The sequence below is a fragment of the Podarcis muralis genome, chromosome 3 (genome assembly GCF_964188315.1).
Source record: "Podarcis muralis chromosome 3, rPodMur119.hap1.1, whole genome shotgun sequence".
Classification (NCBI taxonomy): Eukaryota; Metazoa; Chordata; class Lepidosauria; order Squamata; family Lacertidae; genus Podarcis; species Podarcis muralis.
This window is the reverse complement of record NC_135657.1, coordinates 118,987,756-119,012,261: the sequence shown is the minus strand read 5'-3', so window position 1 is coordinate 119,012,261 and position 24,506 is coordinate 118,987,756. Positions and strand designations below refer to the sequence as shown.

Sequence of the window (24,506 nt, the reverse complement as noted above, 5' to 3'; positions counted from 1 at the left end):
TAACATAGACTCTTTCTGGTACAATAAAAGAACTCATGAGCTGTATTGCTGAGGTTGGGTAATAAACTTATGCCTGTTTTATCCAGCCATCAAGGCCAGACTCCAAGGCCAGTGAAGTAAACACAAAAAGGTGGGGTGGGGGTGGGGGACTGATACTGAATCTTATTTAAACAGACATTTTAACAACTTGGAAAACTGATTTTTAAAAATTATTTTACTGAAAGCTTGTTGCTTCTTTTATTGCCCCTCTAATTTTTCTCTTCTCCTTCTATTAAAAGTACTTTGAGATCTTTGGGGCAAGTAGTTTCTTTATGACTAAGCCACTTAAAATGTACTTTGCATGCAGTAATGATGTTGTAAACATCCACTTTGATTGTGCAAAGTAGCTCTCTCCTCAGGTCTTGGTATGGCTGATCCTCTTAAAAAAATTAAGAAGCCAGCTTTAGGAAGTGGCACTTGCCAGTCCTCGTGGGAGCAAAAGGCAGGTTTGGTTATTAAACTAATGGAAAAGAAAGAGGCACTTTGGTTTAGGCCTGATGAAGTGAAACAGCTTGCATTTATATTGCTGGTTTCCAAGAAGCAGCATTAAGGTGTATGGGCACCAGGATTTGCGGGGTGGGATGATGCCACTAGCACTATCTGTTTGTGCGCCTACACGCTTCCTCCCCCTGCTCAAGCTGTGCATTTGTAAATAAACAAATAGCACAAAACCACTCAGTCTCGAATATTCTCTCTGCCCAAGGAAGCTGAGCCTCTAAGTACAAAAGGAACTCTTTGAGAAAGGTCATGCAAAATAATGGTAGCAACAGCAGTAACAACCACGACGTCAATGTCAGGCTGTATGCAGAAATCCGCATTCTCTTCAGAATATTTGTACTGAATTTGTTTAGCATGCTCCCTACCTCCCCATCCATTTCATTTGTCAAATTGCACTTGGCATCTGTTCTCCTCCTGCAAGTCCCACCTGGGTTCATGGGCTGCCAAGCTTGAAGTTGGCAGAGCCTGGAGTCATAACATACAGTGTACCAGTTAGTCATGAAAGTATTTCGCTGTAATATAAAGTTGAGCTTCTGAGTTCAGTCTGATCGAGCCACCGTGATAAACTCAAGGAGGTATTACGATGCTGTAATTTAGAGTTTATAAAGCATCACTTAGGCAGATGCCAATTAATGCTGGTGGTTTGCCTTGTTTATGATGTGTCAAACTAATTAACCCAGCACACAGAGGTGTGATCTGCATTCATAGGAAAATGGGAACAGGCTGTGCCCAAATGTAACAAGGGAGTGTACTAAAGGGACCTTCCATTATTCCTTCTCACATCAAGCTTCTTCCAGAGCTAGAAAGAATATGCACATCATAAATGGATATGTTGACTGCCATTTAAGCACACGCTTGGATTCCCATCCGTTGAAGTTTAGACACCAGGCTACAGAATTCTGCAGTTTCCAGGACAAGGGAAGGCCCATCTAGAGCGCACTGCAGCAATCCAGTCTTGACGTCCCCAATGCCTGCACTCCTGTGGATCAAGCTCTTCTGGTCCAGGAACGGTCATAGCTGCCATACCAGGCGCAGCTCAGAAAAGGTACTTCTAGCCAATGAGGCTACTTGGGCTTCCAGTGACAAAGCTGGATGCAGAAACACCCCAGAGAGCATGCCTGCTCTTTCAGGGGGGATGCTACCCTGGGCTGGGCAGCCGATTTATCAGATATGGGAACCCACCCTCCCCAAGTGATCTTGCCATGAATCAAGCACAGCTTATCTCCCCACACCCACCCCAGCCCTGCCTGTAGGCTACTAGCAGTGTTGAGAGTGCAACATGTTTCTAAGAAGTAGTCAAAGAGATAAAGATCAGCATCAGCACGCCTGAATAGCATGAGCAAAGCCAGTTCAGTGGTTCCTGTGTTGACAGGAAGAAACGCGTCTGTGGAACTAGCAGGGTACACACACACACGAAGGATTGAGTTAACTTCTAGTAGGGAGAAACACATTGTAATAACTGAATGTTTCTACTGAGGTGAGTGAATAATTAAAGCAGTTAATTCAAGGCTGCCTTTCCTAGGAAATGGATAGCAGCCCAAATAAACAGGAAAGCGGGAAGAGGCCAAAGACTAGAGATTTGTCATGGAATATTAGCAGGACATTATAAGTGTACATAAGGTGTGTTCAGAAAGGAGAACTGCTGGAAGGGCAAGAAGGTGTGCAGTGCCAGGTGGGCCTTGCATGCCGGATAAGTTTTTGCGCATGGGAGCCAGACAGCTTTCATTCAAAAGTCCTGTACTTCACAGCTTCCCACTGCATGCATCTGTTTCCTATGTGGAGGACGGTGCCGGCTGAGGCCCTGCACAGAATCAGCTCCCAGCTGGTGGGTCCTTCTGAATTCCTGGCTCCCCTGCCAGGCCCTCACTTGGTTAATTGCTGCCACCAACCATGTTCCCACCTCCACCATATGCAGTTCAGGAAACTCAAGGTGTGGTTTTGCTACCGTGGGCAAGGTATTCTGTGAAACATCCTACCACTGTGTTCTTAGAATTAACTTGGGGTTAAAACTATTGTGATGAATTTTGGTGTTCAGGGTTTGGCTAAACAGAGTGGGAGTCCTATTTACTGAACACAGCATGTTTCCTACTCATGCAACAGTGAAACTTGGAAGAGGAAAATCCAATGCTTCTGCAACTGACCCCCCCCCCCCCAATAGATGAGATGACTGAACAGTCCACTGAATGTCACACAAATCATGCTGGAAGCCATCAATTGCTGCACTGCTTGTCAGGTGAAGTTAGTATCCTGGCCACCTTTCCACATGAAAAAGCAAAATGGGGATATGTGTGTTTCAATTTATCAAGCTCAAACTAAAACCATGTTAGATGTATGGTACATAGCTGTCATGGTCTCCACTACCCCAGAATCAACAGCTTAGCCATTGCCAGCAGCCCTGGACCCAGCCATGACAGTGAACTTGGTAAAAACCAAAGAAACTGCTTCTCTTTGCTTCCCTCATTCTAAAGACAGATAACCATTGCATGTCATCCCTCTCACTTCTCATTTTCATGTTTCATTTATTTACCTAAAGCTCTCGTGAGACCTGGACTTCCCTTAACTTGCAGGCCAACTTTTCCTCCTCCTGGTTTGTTTCTCCCTTCTGCAGTCTCACTGGGTCTCTAAGTGCCTGCCCGAGAAATACCCGACTCTCTCTGTGTAGTAGGAACTGTAGTGTAAGCTCAGGGTCCAGGCAATGAGAATTGGGTCGCCTGCACAATTTGTAACCATTTAACTCTCTTGCATTTCTGTATTGGTGCTTCAAGCCACAAAGCCATTCCTGTTTGCTCTTTGCCATTTTGTAGAAATAAACTAAAGAAAGCATAGCATATGGTGTGGGTTCTTGCTAATTCCCCTGAAGAAACAAGATAATATTGGCATTTATTGATTCCTGCCAATTACCCCCAAATGAGCAAAGCAATATGGGTCATTTCTAATGTAATTGTGCCAGTAGCAATAATTTCTGTGCCTTATAAAGATCCTCAAAGTAGTAGCTCTGTGAAAATGTCTGTAAGTAAGATTCAGGCTCATGTCTATGTGTCTGTGAGTAGATTTGGTAACAGCCTCTGACTGATGACACAGTGGAGATTTCTGCTAATTCTCAGATTTCAGTATCAACCTCAAAATTACATAATTACACACTGAATAGCTGGAGGAATTGAAATCATTGCTAGAGTTGTTGGAGCTTTTAAAAAATGTATTTTAAAGTTTGCCTAGCAACAGAGGAGACTGAAAACACCCCATATTGGCCAATATTATTATGACATCTCTGGCCTGGTCTTCCAGTTTCTCTTTATCAGTCTTCAGTTCAGTGTCCACTCTCTCTCTTGTCTTTATTACTAGCTCTGTTGTCTCCTGACAAGCCCCCAAATCTTGTCCAGCCTTTAAAAGTGAGGAATCTTTTCATTGCGGCATTTCAGTCAAAGCCTCAAAGAACTACCAGGCAGGCATGGGGAGGTGCTTAAATTTAGATAGTGCCTCCCTTTCTGGGGGGAGGAAATTACTATGTGTTTTGGAACCTCTGCTCTTTAATGCCAAGCACACGGGCACAGGCTGTAGTGACTCAAGCTGACTGATGATTTATCCCAGCAATCTGCATTAGGTAAAATCCCACACCTGAAGATGTTCCTTGAATTGAGTACTGGCCGATTGCCAGGACTCTGCTGAGTAAGCTCAAGACAATGCCCTTATACCTCGCAAAGGAAGGTACTAAAAGGAGGGCATTGTAGAATGAAAGGGTGGTGAAACGGATGCCTAGAGAATGCAAACAATGCATGTATGCTCAGAATACATGTTTCACATCATCTGAAAAGTGATGTAAGAAAACCTTTCAAACAGTACATGACTGCATTTGCAAAATTAGTAACACACAAGGGTGACATTAAATGAAACGAGCCCTCCACAGAAGTAAGTGGTCTGCTAAAAAGGAGCCAGTGAGTCAGTGCCCTATTGCTCATCTCTGCTCATTTCATGTTAAAGTATTTCTCCTTTTGAGGGCGACAGCAACGCCCATACAATAACTTGTTCCCCTTTTACAAATTAGGATCTGAGGTGGTAAAAAAAGATGGTCTAGCCTATGCAGTAAGTCCAGGATGAGGGCAGCATTTGGATGAGGGCCTCCTCAGTCATTTATTATTGCTGAGCATGAACAGAGAGGGAGGGGAGGACTGTTTGGCCTCTTCCCTCTCCTCCGCTACCAGAACTGTTTAGCCTTGGTTGGTGTTCTGAGGGCCCGGCTAGGTGTCTCAGCTGCAAGGCTGTCTGAAGACCACCTCTTAGGTGACACAAGCATTGCAAGATGGTGTTGGAAGCACATGCCAGCAGGGTATCCCCAGAGGGAGACAACAGAAGGCACCAGCCCATTGGGGGAAACCTCTGATGGGTGAAGATGAGCAGAAGTGGCAGGGCTCTCTGATGTGAGCTGTGTGTGTTTGGGGTGGGGAGCTTTGCATTTAATTTTCCTTGTGGAAATTAGATGTTTTCGTTTTGGGAGGAATTCAATGTAGCACTTAAGCAGATTGCTCTGTCTGTGCATGCATTTCTGCTTGCCAGATGGAATGATCTGCCCTCTCCTCCTCCCATGCGCTGTTCTGGGGGGTTCTTCCAATTTCCCGTGAGTCAATTTGGTGGGACAGGAAGGGCAAAGCCTCACTGTGCTAGAGGAAGTCCTTGCATGGGCTTCTGCTGGTGGGGCTTGTTAGTTGAATCCCAACCTAAGATTTTAGCTGTCCCAAATGGGGATCAAACCTACAACCTTGGCATTATCAACATACCGTATTTTTCGCCCCATAGGACACCCTTTTCCCCCTCCAAAAACGAAGGGGAAATGTGTGTGCGTCCTATGGGGCGAATGCAGGCTTTCGCTGAAGCCTGGAGAGCGAGAGGGGTCGGTGCGCACCGACCCCTCTCGCTCTCCAGGCTTCGTGCAGATCTCCGTAAGCCGTGGGAGCCCGCGCCGGGCTCCCACGGCTTGCGGAGAGTTGCCTGCATGCTGAAGCCTGGGCGCGCTGAGCTTAACACAAACATATTTCATGCTTTAGAACTCAAATGAATTGGCTTTACAAAAGAAATTTCCTGCCAGGTGAGTTTGCCAGGTAGCAGAGCACAAAAGGGTCCAGTGCTCAGCAGCAAATAATGAGAAATACAAACAGAAATTGTTGCTGTTATCAGAATCTCTTTTCAGTGTTTTGTCATGATGAGGACAGGGAGTTATGGATACCACCAAATGAATCACATACGTTGCACTCACTTGCTCATACTAAAAGCATGTGGATATTTGCAAGTGTTGTTCCATTGGACCAATGCCCATTACACCAATAAACTGGGTCATCTTATGCACTGTGCACCAGTTTTGCCACCTTGTAACTCACCTCCCACACTCTTGCAACTCAACTTTTCCCTGCTTGGCAGGGCTGAGCCAAACCTCCACAGTTCTGTAGAGCTTTCCTCACAGGCGAAGAAAGCTTCCTCCTCAGCTCTTTCCTGTCTGGCAACCATTGCACTATTTCTACAGAACTCTTTCAACAAGAAACTTCTACAGAATTCTTTCCTTAGTGGTTCTATTTTGTGCTTTTGTCACTGACGTTAGGTCCAGTCGCGGACAACTTGGGGGGTTGCACACTCATCTCGCTCCATAGGCCAAGGGACCCGGCGTTTGTCCGCAGACAGCTTCGGAGTCATGTGGCCAGCATGACTAAGCCACTTGTGGCGAACCAGAGCAGTGCACACAAATGTCATTTACCTTCCCGCCGGAGTGGTACCTATTTATCTACTTGCACTTTGACGTGCTTTCAAACTGCTAGGTGGGCAGGAGCAGGGACCGAGCAATGGAGCTCACTCCGTCACGGGGATTCGAACCGCTGACCTTCTGATCAGCAAGCCCTAGGCTCTGTGGTTTAGACCACACAGCACCACCCGCGTCCCTCAGTCAGCTGTTTACAGACATGCAAAGTGGATTAAGAAGTGTTGGATACCTAAGTCAAAGGGTTGTGATTTGCTTCCTGCAGCGGTATTGTTCAGTGAGCAACACAGAATGGCATGATGCAACACAACCCTGCTAAAATATCCCAAAGATGTATTCAGTGCTATCCATACAGAACTGTGAGCAGTCATTGAGTCACACCCCACTTGGTTAATTAGACTAGAGACAGATAAACCTGTACATGGCCTTGCTGAATCAGCAGCGCAGCATTTGGGGAGAGATAAGGAAGCCGGGGAAGAAGTCCGATGTGAAGAAACTTTTTGGAGAGGCAGATACTAGTATAAATGAAGTGTGCTGGATTTCAGCCTTAGGGATACTATAAAAAGGCAGTTTTGCCTCTGTGCTGATGTTAGATTTCTGCTGATGTTAACTTTTTCACTTTTATTCCAAATCAGTGGAAGGCTGCAAATTAGGAACACAAGGATTAGGAGCAGGCCACGAGTTGTATTCTACCTATCTAGTCTCCAGTTCAGCAACAGGAAAACTCTTCTGTCAAATCTAACAGCTGCTTCACACAATACCCTCAATCATGCACACAGACCTGTGTATTAAAGGCATATTAAAGTCATGCCATAGTATTCTGCTGCATATGCGTGGAAGTACAAAACAGTTGTGCAGTTTTGAGGCAGAAGGTGTACACGTTTCACCTCCAAAACCATGTAAAGCAAAATGTTATGTGTTAAAACAACTGAAGGTTAGTTGGAGGAGAATGGGAATTGGCTGGGCCAAGAAGAGCATGGAGTAAAGGGGGGGTGGGAGCACAATGTGATCTGAGCCGATAGCAGAACTGTGTTAATAAGAAGTTAAAAAGCAGGTTAATCAAAAGCTAGACTGAGATGCTGTTTTACCAATTTTGGTTTTCTTTCACTCACAGCCAGCACTGCATTTTCCAGCAAAGTTGCCAAGTAGAAGGCATTTCCATGTCATATGGAATTCTTTCAATTTTATCTCAGGCAGAATCATACATACAGAAAGTCTGAACGTTTAATCAAATAACTGATTTTTTTTTTCCTCTTTCAAAGCCGCTTGGTTGGAGAATTTCTGATTTATTATACTTTTAAGCCAAATTTATGTCTTCTCTTAAGCACCCTAACTCCCACTAAAGGTTATTAAATGTGGCTTAGTTGCTTTGCAGATACCTTTTTGCATACCAAATTCTTCCCCTCCTCCATTATTACAGGGTGGTGTTTTGTTTCATGTTGTAAACATCCTTCATGTCTCAAGTCACAGCAGTGCATTTATTGCCATCATGATTGTAGCACAAAAAGTGGTTGTGTGACGTGATACAGATACTCAAAGCATATTATATATTATGAGATTAATTCAGAATGATGCAACTCTCTTAAATGACCACACCACTTGGGGAAGGAATATCCTTTTATTACTTTTGAATGCTGGAGATGCACTTTTGCCATAGTACTACAGAATAAAAGCACTTGTAAAGAAAATGTATGTCTTTAATTTCTTATTAGTTTCTTACTCAGGAAGCAAAACTAAGATTGTTTTCCACCTGCATTTATTTTGTGAAAATGATGGACTACAAGTTATGTTTATGCAAGTACAACTGAAAGGTACCCAAGTCATACTTTTAAAGACTTTTTAAGGAGACGTGACATTTGAACATTATTATTATTAAAATTTGTGTACTGCCCCTTATCTGCAGATCTCTGGGCGGTTCACATAAAATCACTTAAAATTATAATTCATGAGAATCTCTTGTCCACCACTCTTTCAAAGAACTCTTGTGTTTCCATTTCAATAAACCTCTTTTTCCATGGAAACATGGCTCAGGATTCCCAAGGATACCACCAGCCTCGCTCCTCTCCTATGAGTGAAGAAAATTAAAGTAACTGTGTTGAAAAATAACACAGCTCCCTTGGTCTCATGTAAGCGAGCTGTAATTTAATCACTTGGGACCAATCAGAGCTTGATAAAGAAGTGTTATCCTTGACGTAATTTTCTTTTCCTTCTGCCTCTTAAATCCTGAGATATATATATTCAGTATACCTCTAGTTCCAGTGAATTCTGCACACAAAGAGACAAGGATGACTTTTAATTGTGCTTCAAGCTTAGCTTCTTACTGAACTTTCCATGCCAGTGGCAACCCACATGATGATCTTCAGATGTTCTTAGCTTCCCCTCACCAGGAACGGCCAATAGGCAGGCAGGAGAGGAGCTATAGTCCAGCAACATCTGGAGGCATGGTTCTTAGGAAAATTCTATTATTCCAGTTGTCTAAGGACCAAAGACTATGTGATAATTATTGTTGCAGTGGTTATGCAAGTGGCCACTGCAGGGAGGGTCCTGGGAGTGGAAAGGGGAAAGCGTTTAGCTTCCGCCCACTGTGATCTTACAAACAAATTGTCTTTATGAAGCAGCTATTTGCATTTCATGGGAAGCCTTCACAGCCGCCATCTTTGCTTCCTTCAAAATGCAAACGGCAAAAAACAACAACACATTATAAAATGCAACCATGTCTCAGAGGGGAAACCATCAATTCAACCCCTGCATTGCAGGGGGTTGGACTAGACGACCCTTGGGTCCCTTCCACCTCTAAGATTCTATGAATCCCCTCCCCTCCAAGTTGCTCAGGCTTGTGGTAAAGGGCAAACACAATCCATATTCCTTGTATAACATATGGCAAATGTTTATTGAATACATAAATCGTTCAGGCTGTGGCAGGAATCCACCCAGCACTCATGGGAAAATGTGGCGTGATCTCTTAGAGCAATCAAATGACACCTTAACACCTGGCATGATAAATGTCTGTAATTTTATCAGGACAAGTTACTAGTTGTTTTCTCAAAATTTTTCTGTACCATGAAAATAAATAAAAACAGTATTTTAAAAGGTTGCTCAGGCTTCCCTGTAAATACTATTTGCATTAAAATATGCAGTTAACCTCACACCTAGTATGACCCTAAAAGAATATGATAAGCACCAGGTTAGAACAGGCGCTATTCTTCGCACCCTGTGCCTTTCTCATGTGTTCCTAGTTCACAGACTCACTTTTGCTTATGCTAAGAAAGAATAGACCTAAAGAATGATAAATCAGAGTGCACAGCGAGGAGAATGATCTTCCTGCATTTCTTAAACTGCACACTTGCTCCACAAAAACACGAGAGCGTGCAATTGTAGGAACATTCAACATCCATTGTAGGAGCATTTCAAACAGGCACAGATCTTTCTGGTATTTGTTTAAATTTCTCAAGTATTTTAAACCTTGCATTGTAATGTGAGTTTCACTTTAGAACCTGAAGTACATTGCCTGCCGATATATACCCTAAAAAACAAAACACTCCACAGTTAAGTATGTGGAAAAGCTGGATGTACATTCACATTTTGAAAAGGGCCTTTGTGAACATGAAATTATTTCATGCGATTTTTTTTCCCCGTAAGAGAAGGAACTACTTTAAAATATGGATTTGTTTATCATTTATGTACGTACCTAAGTAGTGCTTTGCTAGCTATTACCATTGTCTAATTGATCCCTGTGGAACCTTTTCAGACAAGAAGCATGTTTTTGAATATTGTCCAAGCAACCCAGGCAGGCCTTGCTCAAAACAAGACGAAAGAAGAAAGAAGCGTTTTATCCAGTCCTGCTGTGCCAGGTCAAGTTGAAGGCACTCAAATCTGAAAAGCTCACACTCTGTCTCCCACTCTCCACTCCAGTATTTATTTACACAGCCTCATCTAACATTATCTCCATATTAAAACTGCTGTTCTAAAGTGGAGAATGCTTAACATATTCTGCTCAAGAAACATGTTGGAGAGAAAAGACTACAATGAAAGATTAACTTATTTTAGAAACCTAATCACAGATATTAACAACAAACAGAACTGAAGTCATAACTATTGTTGTCAGAGAATTACAATGCTATTTGATCACGTTATAGCACAATCATACAATAATATATAAAGACACAGCTGCTGAAGATGCTGTGGTTTGTTAATCCATGGCTTTCCATGATGTCCAAACTAAGTACTGCTTACAAACCAGGATTGGGTTAGCAAACCACAGTACAGCAGTTATCAAAAGAAAATTATCTGGGCCATACTTTCAAAATAAACTCGCACCACACCCAATTTTTATTGGTAAGGAATACACTGAAAAACAAAAAAGAAACAACTCCTAGCTGTGCTTGATTCATAATACAGAACACAATTACTTTATAATAGGATCATGGAACATCCAGAAAGTATAAAATAATGCAACTACTTAAGAACATGAATCATTCCCAAAATATAAACAAGTCTCTTCTATTTGAACCTTAATATGTGTACAAACACATGGAGAGGTGTGAACTTGCTTTTGCTGGATAATCTCATTTATATTAGGTCTAATCTGAGACAAAGAAATCATCTCCTAATCAACAAAAAGAAACCTTTCTCTTTTCTGAGCTATCATATTTGTCAGTTGAAAATCCTTGTTAACAACAATATGTCCTAAATATCACTTGGTGCTCTTGTTCTTATTTTGAAAAGATATCTATCCATATTCTGCGCATATATATATATGCGCATATATATGTAACATTTGTGCTGCCTTATCCAAGTATTGTACAGGGATTATAGTGCGTCTGGAAGTGGTGTACTCTTCCAGTTGGGGTTCCTTTTTCCAGGGAAAGATTATGCCAAACATTCTAAGATACCACAAGACTCTTGCTTTTGCTGCAATAAACTACTATAACTAGAGCTCTAGTTTACCACTTTAACAGGTACAAGTTGGCAGCATATGCTTTCAGATTCTTAAGAGTCTTTGTGCTGCATCCATCATCAATTTCTACTGTAATGCTTCTAAGCTACTCGTGCTGCCCTCGTGAACAGGTCTGGAACCCCGTGATGAAGGGAAAGGGAGTGTGTGCCACTGAACTAGAAAGACTTCTGAATAAACATGAATTTGGGCTGCACATGTAATTCTGAAATGGGACTGTTGTGTATTTCTCATTAACTTGCTTTTTAAGATGTACAGCACAGCTTGGACTGTTCCTAAGTTTACAGCACCTGTTCCCTATTAGGAGTTACAGCCTTAGGCAACAGTCTAAATTGTCTGAATTTCATTACATTCATTAAGTTATTGGGAACTTACTGTTAAGGGCTTTACCATTTATTTATTTTATTATCTTTCCTTTCTAAGAAGCTCAGAGCAGCATACATGGAGTTTACTCAATGGCCAGGTGTTGTTTTTAGTTTTATTTCTGGATAGTGTCTAGTGAAATCAATGAGACTGAATTCAAAAGTAACTTGACCCACCTATTTCAGTGGAGCCAAAGTGCTACTACCAGCATAAAGTGGAATATGTTCCGGCTTTTGCATACACAGAACATACCAGATAGAACCAATCGGCTGTAAAGTCAAAGTATTAAAATACTGCAAACAAGTTTCTAATCAAATCTTACAGCAACACACTTTTCAAATTCAAAGACATTTTATTTTATTTACAAAAATAGAATTAAAAAACTCATTTTTATCTCTTGATAAAACGTAGAGATTGCAGACAATATGAACTTTGTGGTGCGGTAAACGTGGAGTAAAGCAACAAAACAGAATACAGAAAAATGGGGAAAAACGAGGTGAGTGACAAGGACTAAGGTGAACAAGCTTACTGTGTGTTTTCTCAGAAGTGTGTTGCAATGTATTCTTTGGGGCTTATCCACAGGCAAATGTTCACAGGATGCGGGCCTTAAAGTCCAGTCCTCTACATGTCTACTCAGGAATAAGCCCCTTTGAGTTCAACAGTGCTTGTTCCATGTAAGGGGGAACAGAACAGTGGCCTTAGAGTAGGGGAATACACTAATGAGCGCTACTACTGCAATGGGGCTTCCCCCTTCCTCTCCTCCACCCCCACCCCAAATTGGCTGTGGGGTATAAGAACAACCTCCAGAAATGCATGTGGGGGAAGAAGGTTTCCTCTTGCAAGCTGAAAAGCTTGTGCTAGTGACTGCCATGATGAATTCCTCCCTCAGCAATTTTCTTTCTTAACGTAAGCATACAACTATATCAGGATAGAATATTTTTAAGAATGAACAGATTTCCCTTCAAATCTAAACATCAAAAAGATAGAAACCCCTCTGAGGAGACTGGAGCCTATCTCAAAACAATGTGGAAGAATGCCACTGCTCTAAGTTTTGGATTATCGTCAAGATGAGCATTATATATATACTACCAAGGCTGCTGCCTGTAGATCTCTTTCTCAGTCTCTCTGCCACTGAATTGTTACCTCATAATACCACTAAGCCTCCCCTACAACATGGAAATGGAAATGAACTTGGACAACTTGGCTGCACCCACAGAAACAGAGGGGCTTTTCCAGCGCAAAATGTCTCTCCTTGTTGACTGGTTATGATTTGCTCCTAGCAAGCAGTGCAATGGTAGAAATTGCACCAGTGTGATGGACAAGAACATGGCCCCATCTTATGGGGCAACAAACCACAGACCCAGGCCATAAGAGCTCTCAAGTAAATTAAAGTTGACATACTGATGGTGATCATTATAGTGTGAATTATTTAGACTTGTCTATACAAATTGGGATGTACACACATGTACTTTTTGAAATTCAAAAACAATTAACTTTATTTAACTTTTTATATTTCAACACATTTAAAATAGTTTACTCTATTTAAATATGACTGACAACACTATACAAATATTTCTTAAATATATTTAAGAAAATGTTTTGGTCTTCCATCTGAACAATAAATACAGGCACTTCTACGTATATAAAGAAAGCAGTCATTGTTTTGAATAATTGTCTGATATAACACAGATGAAGATATGGCAGATAGAATGTTTTAGGACCTGTGACTTTGAGATACCCTTAATAATTATAGGGGTCATTTGAGTGATTTGGAATCTCAGAAATTGCACATTTTCATAAAGTTCTAACCCTAGACCATAAGGAAGGCCCAGTTTTTGTAAGCCAATTAACAATTCACATATCAGTTAATTTTATCAGTGAAGTTGCCTGATTTTTTTTAACAACATAAAAGACAACAGAGCAAATGTTAAGCCTACTGTGGAAATAAAGAGACTGTGTAGGTCTGATACCAGTTTAAGAAAAAGTGTAAAATGCTTGACCATTAGCTAAGTCTGATGCAAAGCAACACTTAACCTCCCAAAATATACTTTAAACTATACAGCTTCTCAGCCATAGATATGTATCATCTGATATTTTAAACACAGTTACATACACATTACACAGATCTCCATAACATTTAACTGAATACTGTTGAGTGGGAGGATATAACGAGACAGTGGAAAAGGAAAGCCATAAAAACCAACTGTTTGGTGGCATGAGTTGCATTTTACTCAGGAGTAGGTCCATTTAAATCCATAAACTTAAATTACTTGTAACTTAATTCCAATAGGAGTACTCAGAGTATGAGAGCTGAACACTCCACCCAAGTTTATTTATTTTGAAGTTACTTTCCTGAATTTGAGTTCCAAAACAGTCTCTGAGATATCTTATCTCAGGAAAACAAATCAGTGTATAGCTTCTATCACCACAATTAAATAATTATTATAATTAGAAAACAGGAAAGGTCTTCTAATATTTGAGCTAAATGGTCATTAAATTAATAGTTTAATCACAACTTCTGAAGGGTATGCTTTTTCAGGTTTTTATTCGGTCAAAGTATTGAACGCGCGACAGTGGAAAGATAAAGGATTGCATCTACATGCCATATCCTCATGATGTGCATTGTTACTGATGTAATTGTTCTTTTAGAAGTTCTGGACAAACCATTTATAGCGAGTTTTGCTTTGCAAAACAAACTATTCAAAGTACTAACCATTTAGCCAAGAAATTAAACCCAAATTTGGAGAGAACTTTTGGACATATATGTACTCAACAACTTAAATCTGGATCTTGCAAGTTCGTCCAAATCTTAATAATTTCTTGGGGTTGCCTGCTGTGGACCAACATTAGATTTGTGTAGGAACAAATATTATCCCTGTGTTTCTCTTCAATGCCAAAAGTCTTGAAGCCTTTATGTTTTTCGGGAGCAAGCCCAAGTTTCTGAAGGCACATTCCAGTATAGACATCATCAATGGGATAGAGCAGGACTTGGTCAGATGCATTGGCTAATCTTAATGCAAGATCACCAGAATAGAGAAACCCACCACCTCCTGCATATGGAGGGTAAGAGCCTTCATAAATACTTTCTGGGATATAGTACTTCAGTGTCTTGTCACGATGAGGTCCAGCATCTTTGATCACATCACCTATGAACAAGTCTTTGGCTTTATCCTTGGTTAAACTCTTCAAGTAATCCAGGATCTGATGCGTGTTCACAAAAACATCATCATCTCCCTTAAAAATAAACTGGGCATCTGGGCAGGTATTGCTCACCCATTTCAGAAACAGTACCTCTTTCAGGGTCAAATTGAAGAAAGTATCTTTGTAGTCCCATAAAAGAATATCTTGGTGGCTTTCACTCTCAAATTTCAACATATCTGAGAGATCAGGAAAGTTATCCTCCGGAGAGTTCTGGCCTAACAGGAAGACCCTCACAACAGTTGTATCTCCCGATTTAATTTCTTTCCCCCAAGACTGTCGGATTGCTTGTCTTCTGTCAAAATGGGGAATAAGTGATTTGATAGCCAGAAGCAGAAAAGGTTTATGTTTGCACTTGTGTGGTTGGTCCACTAATAATGAATAGTTTCTACATCTCAAGTAATGCAAGAAGTCTTTAAATCTATCTGGCAAGTCTTTAAAGCCATTAATTTGTAGAGCTACAAATGGGTCAGGATCACACGCATTTGAAAAGCTGCCATTAGAAGATAAGCTTTCTTCCACTGTCATATTTGTAAGCAATGCAAAAATCGGATTGGATAAGCGTTCCAGCTTCTGCTGCTGTTTATTCCAATATGCCTTGTGAGGAACAAATTTTCTCCAGAATTTGGCCTGTGGTATTATAACGTGCCTTTTTGAATTCTTTGCTTGGCCACTGCTCTTTGACACCTCCACAATCACATATATAAAGAAGTTGACCATCATTAGAATTCCCAGCAACTTTAATCTTCTGCGTCCAACACTCATGTCTCATATCTAGAAAAAAGAAAGAGCCATTAACATCTGAAAAACATGTAATGGTATATATAGCAAGATATTGTTCCAGATGAATGCAATTATTGTTTGACTAGGCATCTGGAAGAATGCGAAGCTCAGTAAATCAAAATCTCATCCTGAACTGGGAATACAGTAATGCACAAGCTGCTTACAGCAACCAGTATGAATGAAAGGTATAAAACTGAACAAACAACAAGATTTTATTTCATAGAACTATAGAGTTGGAAGGGACCCAAGGGTCATCTAGTCCAACCCCTTGCAGTTTATTGAAATAGTTATAAACCACATTTTCATATAAAATATCACAGGGCAATATACAGACTAAAAACACAGTATTAAAATAAAAATGTAAAACATATCACTGAGAATTGATTGGCAAAGAATCTCAGATCTGAAAGGCCTGTCTGAATAAAAGTTTTTAGAAGGTGTCTAAAAATGTGCAAGGAATGCTCCTGCCAAACTACTATAATAAAATAAATACTGGGGGAAGAATTGTTTTTATTTGTCATTATGTTATGTATGTTTGTGTTTTTCTATTGTAAACTGCCCTGTGATTCACGGATGTATGGTGGTATAGAAATTTAATAAAAAGATAATAAAATATGCTAGGAGTGCCACAGGGCAGGGGCACACACACTAAAGGTTTGGCCCTGATAAAGGAAGCTAAACCTCAAGGGTACCTCTCTCTCTCGGACACATGCTCTTATATCTGACTAGGAGAACAAGCTACCTAACAAAATAGTTCTTAATGTACTGGATTAGTCATTTGTATTACTGATAAGTGGAACTGAATATGGAGTATAAAATAAACTCAGAGAAAGTTATTTCCATAGTACTACTTGTAGTTTTCATTATAAGTTTTGACTTATAAAGCACTGCCCATATGCTGCACTGCAGTGTGTGGAATAAATATATTATTACAAGTACAGTATTACGTATGCCTCTAGGCAATGTACAGTTTAAAACAGATTAACCGTATAGAACATCATGATCAAACTACAGCTAGCAACACAATCCCACCACAAGCATGCTCGCTCTCTCTCTCTCTCTCTCTCTCTCTCTCTCTCTCTCTCTCTCTCTCTCTCACACACACACACACACACACACACACACACACACACACACACACATCGCTCTTAGGTTATATAATTCCAATAAGCAAAATTAAAACACTGGCTGAAAAAGATGCTAAGATTTTTTTAATGTTGAAAACAATTAAAAGACTTATGAGAAAAGAAAGGTTTCTCTCTGGCACCAGGGAGACTTGAAGGGGTGGAGCAGGAGAAGAAGCTCCCTTGGGGAGAATGATCCACAGGCAGTGAATGGGCGTGGCCGAAAAGGCCGTCATTCATTGACCCTGTCCAAATCTCAACAGAAGAGCACTCAGCAGATCTCTGAGGATGATACAGATGATACAAGGCTTCTTTTGACGTTCTTCAATATGATCAGATAAAAGATCTTGCTATGACCATACTAATTCTAAGTCACTGTTGCAACAGGAACATGTAATTTAAGTAAAATGTTGCTTAATAACCAGGATGTTAATGAAGGTCACCTGAACCCCATCTTACCAATGTTTGATCTTACTCTAAAGGAGGCAATTGTGAAAACAGTGTAAGTGGTTAGAAAACTAGCCTGAGTTTACCTTCATATAGCTCTAGCTCATTGGTTGTTTTTTCCTCCCATTTCCAAATGGAGTGTTTGAACAAGGAGAGGCTTTTGTGAACTCTCATTTTCATGTTTGGAGGATCCAAAAATATTGCTTTTGATCCTCCTAGGGAAAAAAGTAGCACAGTTTCCCCAACCTATTGCCCCCTCAGATCTTTTGAGCTACAACTCCCATCAGCACCAACGAACATATTGCGCTAACTGGAAGTTATGGGTCAGGAAAGGCTGAAGGAGTCTTTAAGGTAAAGCTTGATGTATACAGTTGATTTAAGCATGCAAATTATGTGACAGAGACCTTTCATATATTGGCACCTTAAAATTTATATGAAGGATTGTGTGTTTAACATTCCCCTCCCCACCCTGAAAAATATTTCAAAATTCCCTTTCATATAAAAGCTTGCATTAAATTCTAATGCAGCAGACTGGGAATTAATGGTTTTTAATTTGCTCCTAAAATTTATCATTCAGCCGCAGAGACCCAAGGGTTGGTCGTCTTCTGTAGCTGCAGCAGTGCCCTTATAAGATTCTACAACTAGAGCCAGTGTGGCATTATGGGCAGTGCCAGGCTTGAACCCGAAAGACTCGGGTTCAGATCCCCCCTCAGTCATGAAGCTCACCTTGGCCTGCCACTCATTCTCAGCATAACCAACTATCAAGCCTGGTGCAAGGATAAAAATGAGTGCTGGGGGTGGGGGGAGACAGGATGGGACACATCCATCTGTACCAGACTATCTCGGCGGAGGAAGGTTTGCTGTTTGCTAAATAATACCCAAACCCTTCCCACATGCGTGTAGCAGGTCAGACTGAAAACAAGGGGTGCCTTTAGACATCTGTGGCACTTTACAGCGTAGAACACATAAATAACAGCAGCAAAGTTACTTGTTTGGAAGTTGTAATACCAGTTCCACCGTACAGTACTGGTTAAGCAGCAATCTTTACCCTACAGGCCTAAGGGAATGTGCAAGAGTAGCAATTAGAATTTCTTTTCAAAAAATACTCATGGCAAAGGGTGATATTCAATGGCAGTCAGGGCATTACTCAGTTGGATATCACACAAATAATTCCTGAATGCCCCTTGGAATTATGCCACTTGCATTACTTTCATTTAAAAATATTTACAACATGCTTTTCTGCTAAACAGAACATTTAAAGAAGTGGCCACAATCTCAATGATATATGTATAAAAAGCTCATGTAGGTAGGATAGATAAACCCAAATAGCTGAGAGCAAAACAAGCACAGAAACAAATGCAGCAAACAGAAAGTAAACTATTCCCAAAGCCCTCAAAACAGTCTTTGGCTGCAATATTATACTCACTTATCTGGGACTAAGTTCCATTGAACTCAGTGGAGCTTACTTCTGAGTAGAAATGTATAGGATTGCACTATCAGTGTGGAGACAGAAGCCAGGAGTGAAGAGGCCAGATGTATCACTGAGGAGAGGGAGATCCAGAGCCTGTGTGCAATAGCTGATAAGGCCCTGCCCTAGTAAAACACCCACACATCCACCAACATGCAGGAGAACACAGCCTTTCCTCATAATTAAAGAGTCAAAACAGTCTGTGGAATTAACTACCACCTAATTATTTTATGCCTGATTTTTAATTAAAGCATTCCGAAGATAAAGGCAAGCTCCTTAGTTATTTAAAAGAGAGCAAAATTATTTTTAGGATGCTAAAAAGCAAATATGCTTCTATCTTGGGGCAATAACTTTGCCCAGTACAGTGGTGCCCCACAAGACGAATGCCTCGCAAGACGGAAAACCCACTAGACGAAAGGGTTTTCCGTTTTTGAGTTGCTTCGCAAGATGATTTTCCCTATGGGCTTGCTTCGCAAGACAAAAACGTCTTGCAAGTCTTGCGATTTCCCCCCCGCTCCCCCCCTTTTTCTAAGCCGCTAAGCCGCTAATAGCCTTTTAGCAGCTAAGCCGCTAAGCCTTTAATAGCCGCTAAGCCGCTAAATCGCTAATAGCGCTAATCCGCTAAACTGCTAATAGGGTTGCTTCGCAAGACAAAAAAACCGCTAGACGAATAGAATCGCGGAACGGATTCTTTTCATCTTGCGAGGCACCACTGTATTTAATACTAAACTGTGAATGAGGAACAGTAGCAGGAACGTAAGCTTACCTTAAACATAGCTTGATATCAAGATGGATCCTAAGAAACTAGAGGGTTTCCCACCTCCTCCTTTCCACTGAAGTTCCCTGTTCCCCCTTGAAAAGCCAATCCAGAGGGCTTGTAAACCCTAAGGAACAGCATGGGGAGCTACTACTGGAAGGAGTTGGCAAAAGCTGAGAAACCCGCCCCCTGCCAGCAGCTGTCTGGATCCAACCTGCACCCTGGTACACAACTGTACTGTGTGTGTCGGTCTGTAGCCACCTTCATCTGGTATGCCTAGAGGTGTCTTGACAGGCAGACGGTGATCTATATTGCTCTCATTCCTTCTCCTGCATGCTTCCTATACACACAAAAAATCAGAGAAGGAGCAGGCAAGTAAAAGAAGTTAGGGTCCCCACCATTTAAGTTCTCACTACTGCTAACCATGGGAGAAATTTAAGAAGCAAGACAAGATCAATCAAGAGCAGTTAGATAGGAAATTATAAATGCTTCTTGTGCAAAATGCCTTCATACCAATTTTTTCCTCCTCCAATTCCGACCATTTCCTGGGGATTCCTCAACACCTGGGATAAGCTTTGGGGGTTGTACAGGGAGTGGGAAAGTCATGCTGCACTGTAAGCAACCTAAAGTCTTAATGTAGCAATTCTGGTGGCAATTCTTATTCACCACAGATTACCAGGCAAGTGGCTGTTTGCAAGCCCAGCGTTAAAATATCCATTTGAATTTCCCCATAAAGGCGTAATCTTAAATTTTCATTTTATGTTCACATTGGTTTTTTTATATTTTATATTGGGGGGGTACATAGTGTGAAAAAGAGTAATTATTGTTGATAGTATAAAAATGCTGTAATAAATAGTAAAAATAAATAACTGAACTCCAGGACAGAACCACTTCTAAAAACAAAATAATTGTGACCAGAGTAATTGCCAGGAATGAGCTATTTAAATGTAAATTAATTTACGTCTCCATAGGAGACAGGTGCAAAAAAAATAAGGTAGGCATCAATCTTATGTCTGCTTTTGTTGCACACTAAGGAGAAGGAATCTTGGCTATCTAAGCGAATTTTACTCACTTGTAGAGAAAGCAGACTGCAGGCTTTGGCTACACTTAAGGGTTGTGTTTGCATGCAAAGTTAAACCATGATATTAGCCCAATTGTGGTTCTCCTGATCCCCCCAAGCCAATTCTAGGGGTGCTGGGGAGGAGGAGAAGCCCCATTGAACAACTGGAAGCCCTTGCGCAGGGCTTCCATTGACGGGACTCGTTAGCTGAATCCTGTCCTATGTGACTTAGTTGCATCTGGAGTATTGTGCCCAGTCGGGGGTACCACATTAAAAGAATGACACTTATTAACTACAGTGCTTCCAAAGAAGGAAGATCAGCATGGTGAGGGGTCTGGTAACTAAGTGATATGAGTTATGTATGTTTAGTCTCAAAAAGATTAATGGAGTACATGACTGTGGTCTTCAAATATCTGAAGGGTTCTCATGTATAAGTGTTCCCTGTTGCTCCAGAGGGTGGGATTAGAATAGATGGGTGGAAAATGCAGAGAAGCAGATTTCTGCTAACATTAGCAGAAACCAGAGTGGGGGCGAGACATTGCACACCTAAGACTGGGCCCAGCCTCCTAATACTGCTGTGCTGCCTTGCATATTCCTTTCTTTGCTCACCAAACCTGAGAATGCTCCTGGCTTCTCTGAGGAAAGGGAGAGCAAGGCATTGCGGAAGAGGGCGTCCAGAGAGTGCCAGTGTCACTTTGCAGCACTTCAATCACAGCTTAACTATACAATTATAAACTTCTTCAAAACACTAAAGTTTTAAGAAAATGTTGACGTGTATTCTGAAGCAAAAATCTAATGAACTCTTTGTCAAAGTGAAGCCAGGCCTTCTACTGCCACTGCAGCTGGTGGGAGCAGGTGAGTGAGTAGGGGGAAGTGGCAGCAGTAGATGGGCAGACCAGCCACCATAATTTTCGCTCTATAAGACGCACCTAGTTTTAGAGGAGGAGAACAAGAGAAAAAAATATTCTCTCCCTCTCTGCTCAGCGCCTCTCCAGCAAAGCGGGAGGAGAAAAGGAAGGGGCTCAGTTTCTCCTCCCACTTCCCTGAAGGCGCCTGAGTACAGCGGGAGTGAAAGCAACGCGAAGCCTCCTGAGCACAGTGGGAGGCTCCTGCTCCCTCTTGTTCTCCTGGCTTCAGCGAAAGCTGTGCAGCCTGCATTTGCTCCATAAGATGAACACACATTTCCCCTTGCTTTTTAGGAGGGGAAAAGTGCGTCTTATAGAGTGAAAAATATGGTAATTATGTTAGCAGACAGCCAGCTGGTTTGTTAATAGCAATGGTGGTGGTTGGCTGGCCCTGTGGCTAGAAGATGGTGGGTCATATGATCTGTTAGTCTTCCCCATCCACTTCATTCAGTGTGGGCCTGGAAGAAATTTTCTCACAGCATTATTACTGATTGAATTAGTTTTTTTATGTGCTGCATTTTAATCCATGGCTTAAGTATTACGTGCAACACAACCTCACTGCTTCAGATGGCACAGTTGGCCTTTTGACTATGAATCAACAGCCAATCAGATAAGCAGTTAATAATATTGTATATAGCAAAAGGAAACTTACCAAGTACTTCCAGATGGTTGAAGGCAATATGGAAGATACTCAAATTAAGCAAATAAAAAACTTCATTCTAGCTCAATGACTATCAAACTACTATATAAAATACAGACAGGATGGCATTAATGAGCTATGATATCAGGCTAGCAAACCTGAATTTATTACAATTTCAGATGGAAAGGAGAGGATTTGGTATTGACTCTTCCTAACAGAAAAACTGTAAGGCATACAGGGGAGAGAGAAGCTGCTACATAAAACTGCACTGGCACTTTCTCCTGTATGCCGTGACATCAGAGTGCATTGTTAGCACATATTAGGAGCTGGATACACTGAAGTGATATTTAAAAGTCCTCTCCAGACTTCAGAAAGAAGGGGCACCGTCTGCAACACAGCATGAGTTTCATGTACCAGCATCAACACAATTGGGTAGGAAGGGTAAGATTTTAGATATCCAACACACTTGTGAAAACTGATTACAAGTAACAGCAAACTATATAGGTAGGCCAAGATTATGTATTCAGGTAGGTCAATATTAGTAGCTGCTGCCCATATTTGGAGCTGCAGAGATTGTGTAATTCAGAGGCTTTTGCAAATGTCATCTGATAAACTGCCATGAAAAAGAACAAATCTTCTAAACAATTTTACACAATAATTTACATATGTGTAGTTTATTTTGTTTTTTGAGCTAAATTTTGTAAATACAAAGTGTGTCATGAAGCCCACAGCATTAAATGGAACTTCTGCATAATGATGTGTGACTGTGCACTTATGTGGAAGCAAGTCATACTGAACTTGGTGGAGCTTACATCTTGAGTAAACATGCATCGGATCAGGCTGCCCATCTCTAGAAACTAAACAGTACAATCCTAAACATGACTACTAAAAAATACATCGTATTGAACTCGATAGGGCAGGTAAATGGGGTTGCAGTCTACCCCATTTCATGTTTTAAATTACAATGCACAGTGCATTGTTTTGGGGATTCAAGCACAAAAATGTATGTGATTCCCAAGGCGTCACTTGCTTTCAAGGCTTTCAACACATGGTCTGCTTTCTCCACCTAACTTTCAGCTGCCTCCACTTCCTAAGACAGTCTAGGTGGGAAGGAGAAACTAGGTAAGATGATGATGATGATGATGATGATGATGATGATAATAATAATAATAATAATAATAATAATAATAATAATAATAATAATAGAACATAGATTGGCTACTTAGCCAAAGGCCTGAAAGAAGAAGAAGAAGAAGAAGAAGAAGAAGAAGAAGAAGAAGAAGAAGAAGAAGAAGAAGAAGAAGAAGAAGTAGAAGTAGTATGTTTTTGCCTGGCACCTAAAGATATGTAAGATATGTAATGAAGGTGAGAGCATTCCACAAGCAGGAAGCCACCGCAGAAAAGGTGTTCAGTGTGTGGGTGCCTTTTGTTGAATATGTACCATTCAGGTTATTATAACTGTACAGGCAGCAACCATTTTGCGAACGTCTGATTGGCACACAACCACCAACACGTAGGTCCTTTTAGACCCAGAAGAGGGCAGAACAAGGGATGGAACAGCGCATGCTTATGCATGCTCCACTAATGTGGGGGGGGGGGGCAGGAATGGAACCCCCGTGCAAAATGGTTGCTACCTATATTATGTGTTTTACTTATTTTAAAATTATAATTGCTTTACTTGTTTTTGTAATTGTATATTGTTGCAACCTGTCCTGGGACTTTATGGCAAAGGGCAAGGAAGCTTGCAAATAAATAAGTAAATACAGCAACTTTCATATTATTGAAGAAAAGTTTTGCTTCTATTATAAAAGTAGAATTATGGCTAGCCTCTGTTAACCTGGCACTTGAACAGTAAAGTTATCATCAATTTAATTATATGTAAAGTTCTGTGTAAGTAAAAGGATTGGGGAGGGGGGCAACAAGCAAATAAAGATTCGGGGTTGATGTTCGTGAATTTTAAACAATTAGCTTCAAATCATAGATAGCATATTTTAGATTAATGTACACTTTATAAAGTCAAGAGGTTGGCAGCCTTCTTCAGCAACTTCCATAATCTCTGACCATTGGTAATGAGGACCGGGGCTGATGAGAGCTGTGTCTCATTTGACAGGCCACAAATTGGGGAAGGCCAACTTAATGTTTCAGTATTATTATTGTTGTGTCAGACAACAATAAATTCAAGTTAGCAGCTCCATCCTGAAACTGCTTCACTTGTTTTATGTAGTTTTAATCCTGGGAAGGATTACGGTGTAAGAAAGAGATACAGTACTTCTAACTTTTCTTCTTTCACTGGCCACTGGCTGTATTGTTTTTTGTGTTTTTTTAAATAACTCTTTATTGGGTTTTATATAAAGGACCACAATTATAAATAAATAAACCAAATAAATAGACCAAAACCATCTTGTACCATCATTCATGGATAACAAAAATAGCATATCTCAGACATTTGGTTTGTGGTTAGTGGCCAATATATAGGTTCCTGGTTTATAAACTAATTTAAACAAGATAAAAGTAACAGTTAACATTCAAT

At 40.8% G+C, this 24,506-nt stretch overlaps 1 protein-coding gene across 4 annotated transcripts in view; it reads right to left on the bottom strand.

Annotated features, from left to right (window-relative positions):
- Positions 1-11,926: 11,926 nt before the first annotated feature.
- The window catches only part of B3GNT2 (UDP-GlcNAc:betaGal beta-1,3-N-acetylglucosaminyltransferase 2), a 51,572-nt gene continuing 38,992 nt past the window's right edge, over positions 11,927-24,506 (bottom strand). For all 4 annotated transcript variants that reach the window (XM_077926569.1, XM_028721917.2, XM_028721918.2 and 1 more), the window contains one exon: positions 11,927-15,566. In XM_077926569.1, the coding sequence (XP_077782695.1) occupies positions 14,364-15,557 (1,194 nt within the window). In that variant the 5' untranslated portion in view covers positions 15,558-15,566 and the 3' untranslated portion in view covers positions 11,927-14,363. The remainder of the gene's footprint in view (positions 15,567-24,506) is intronic.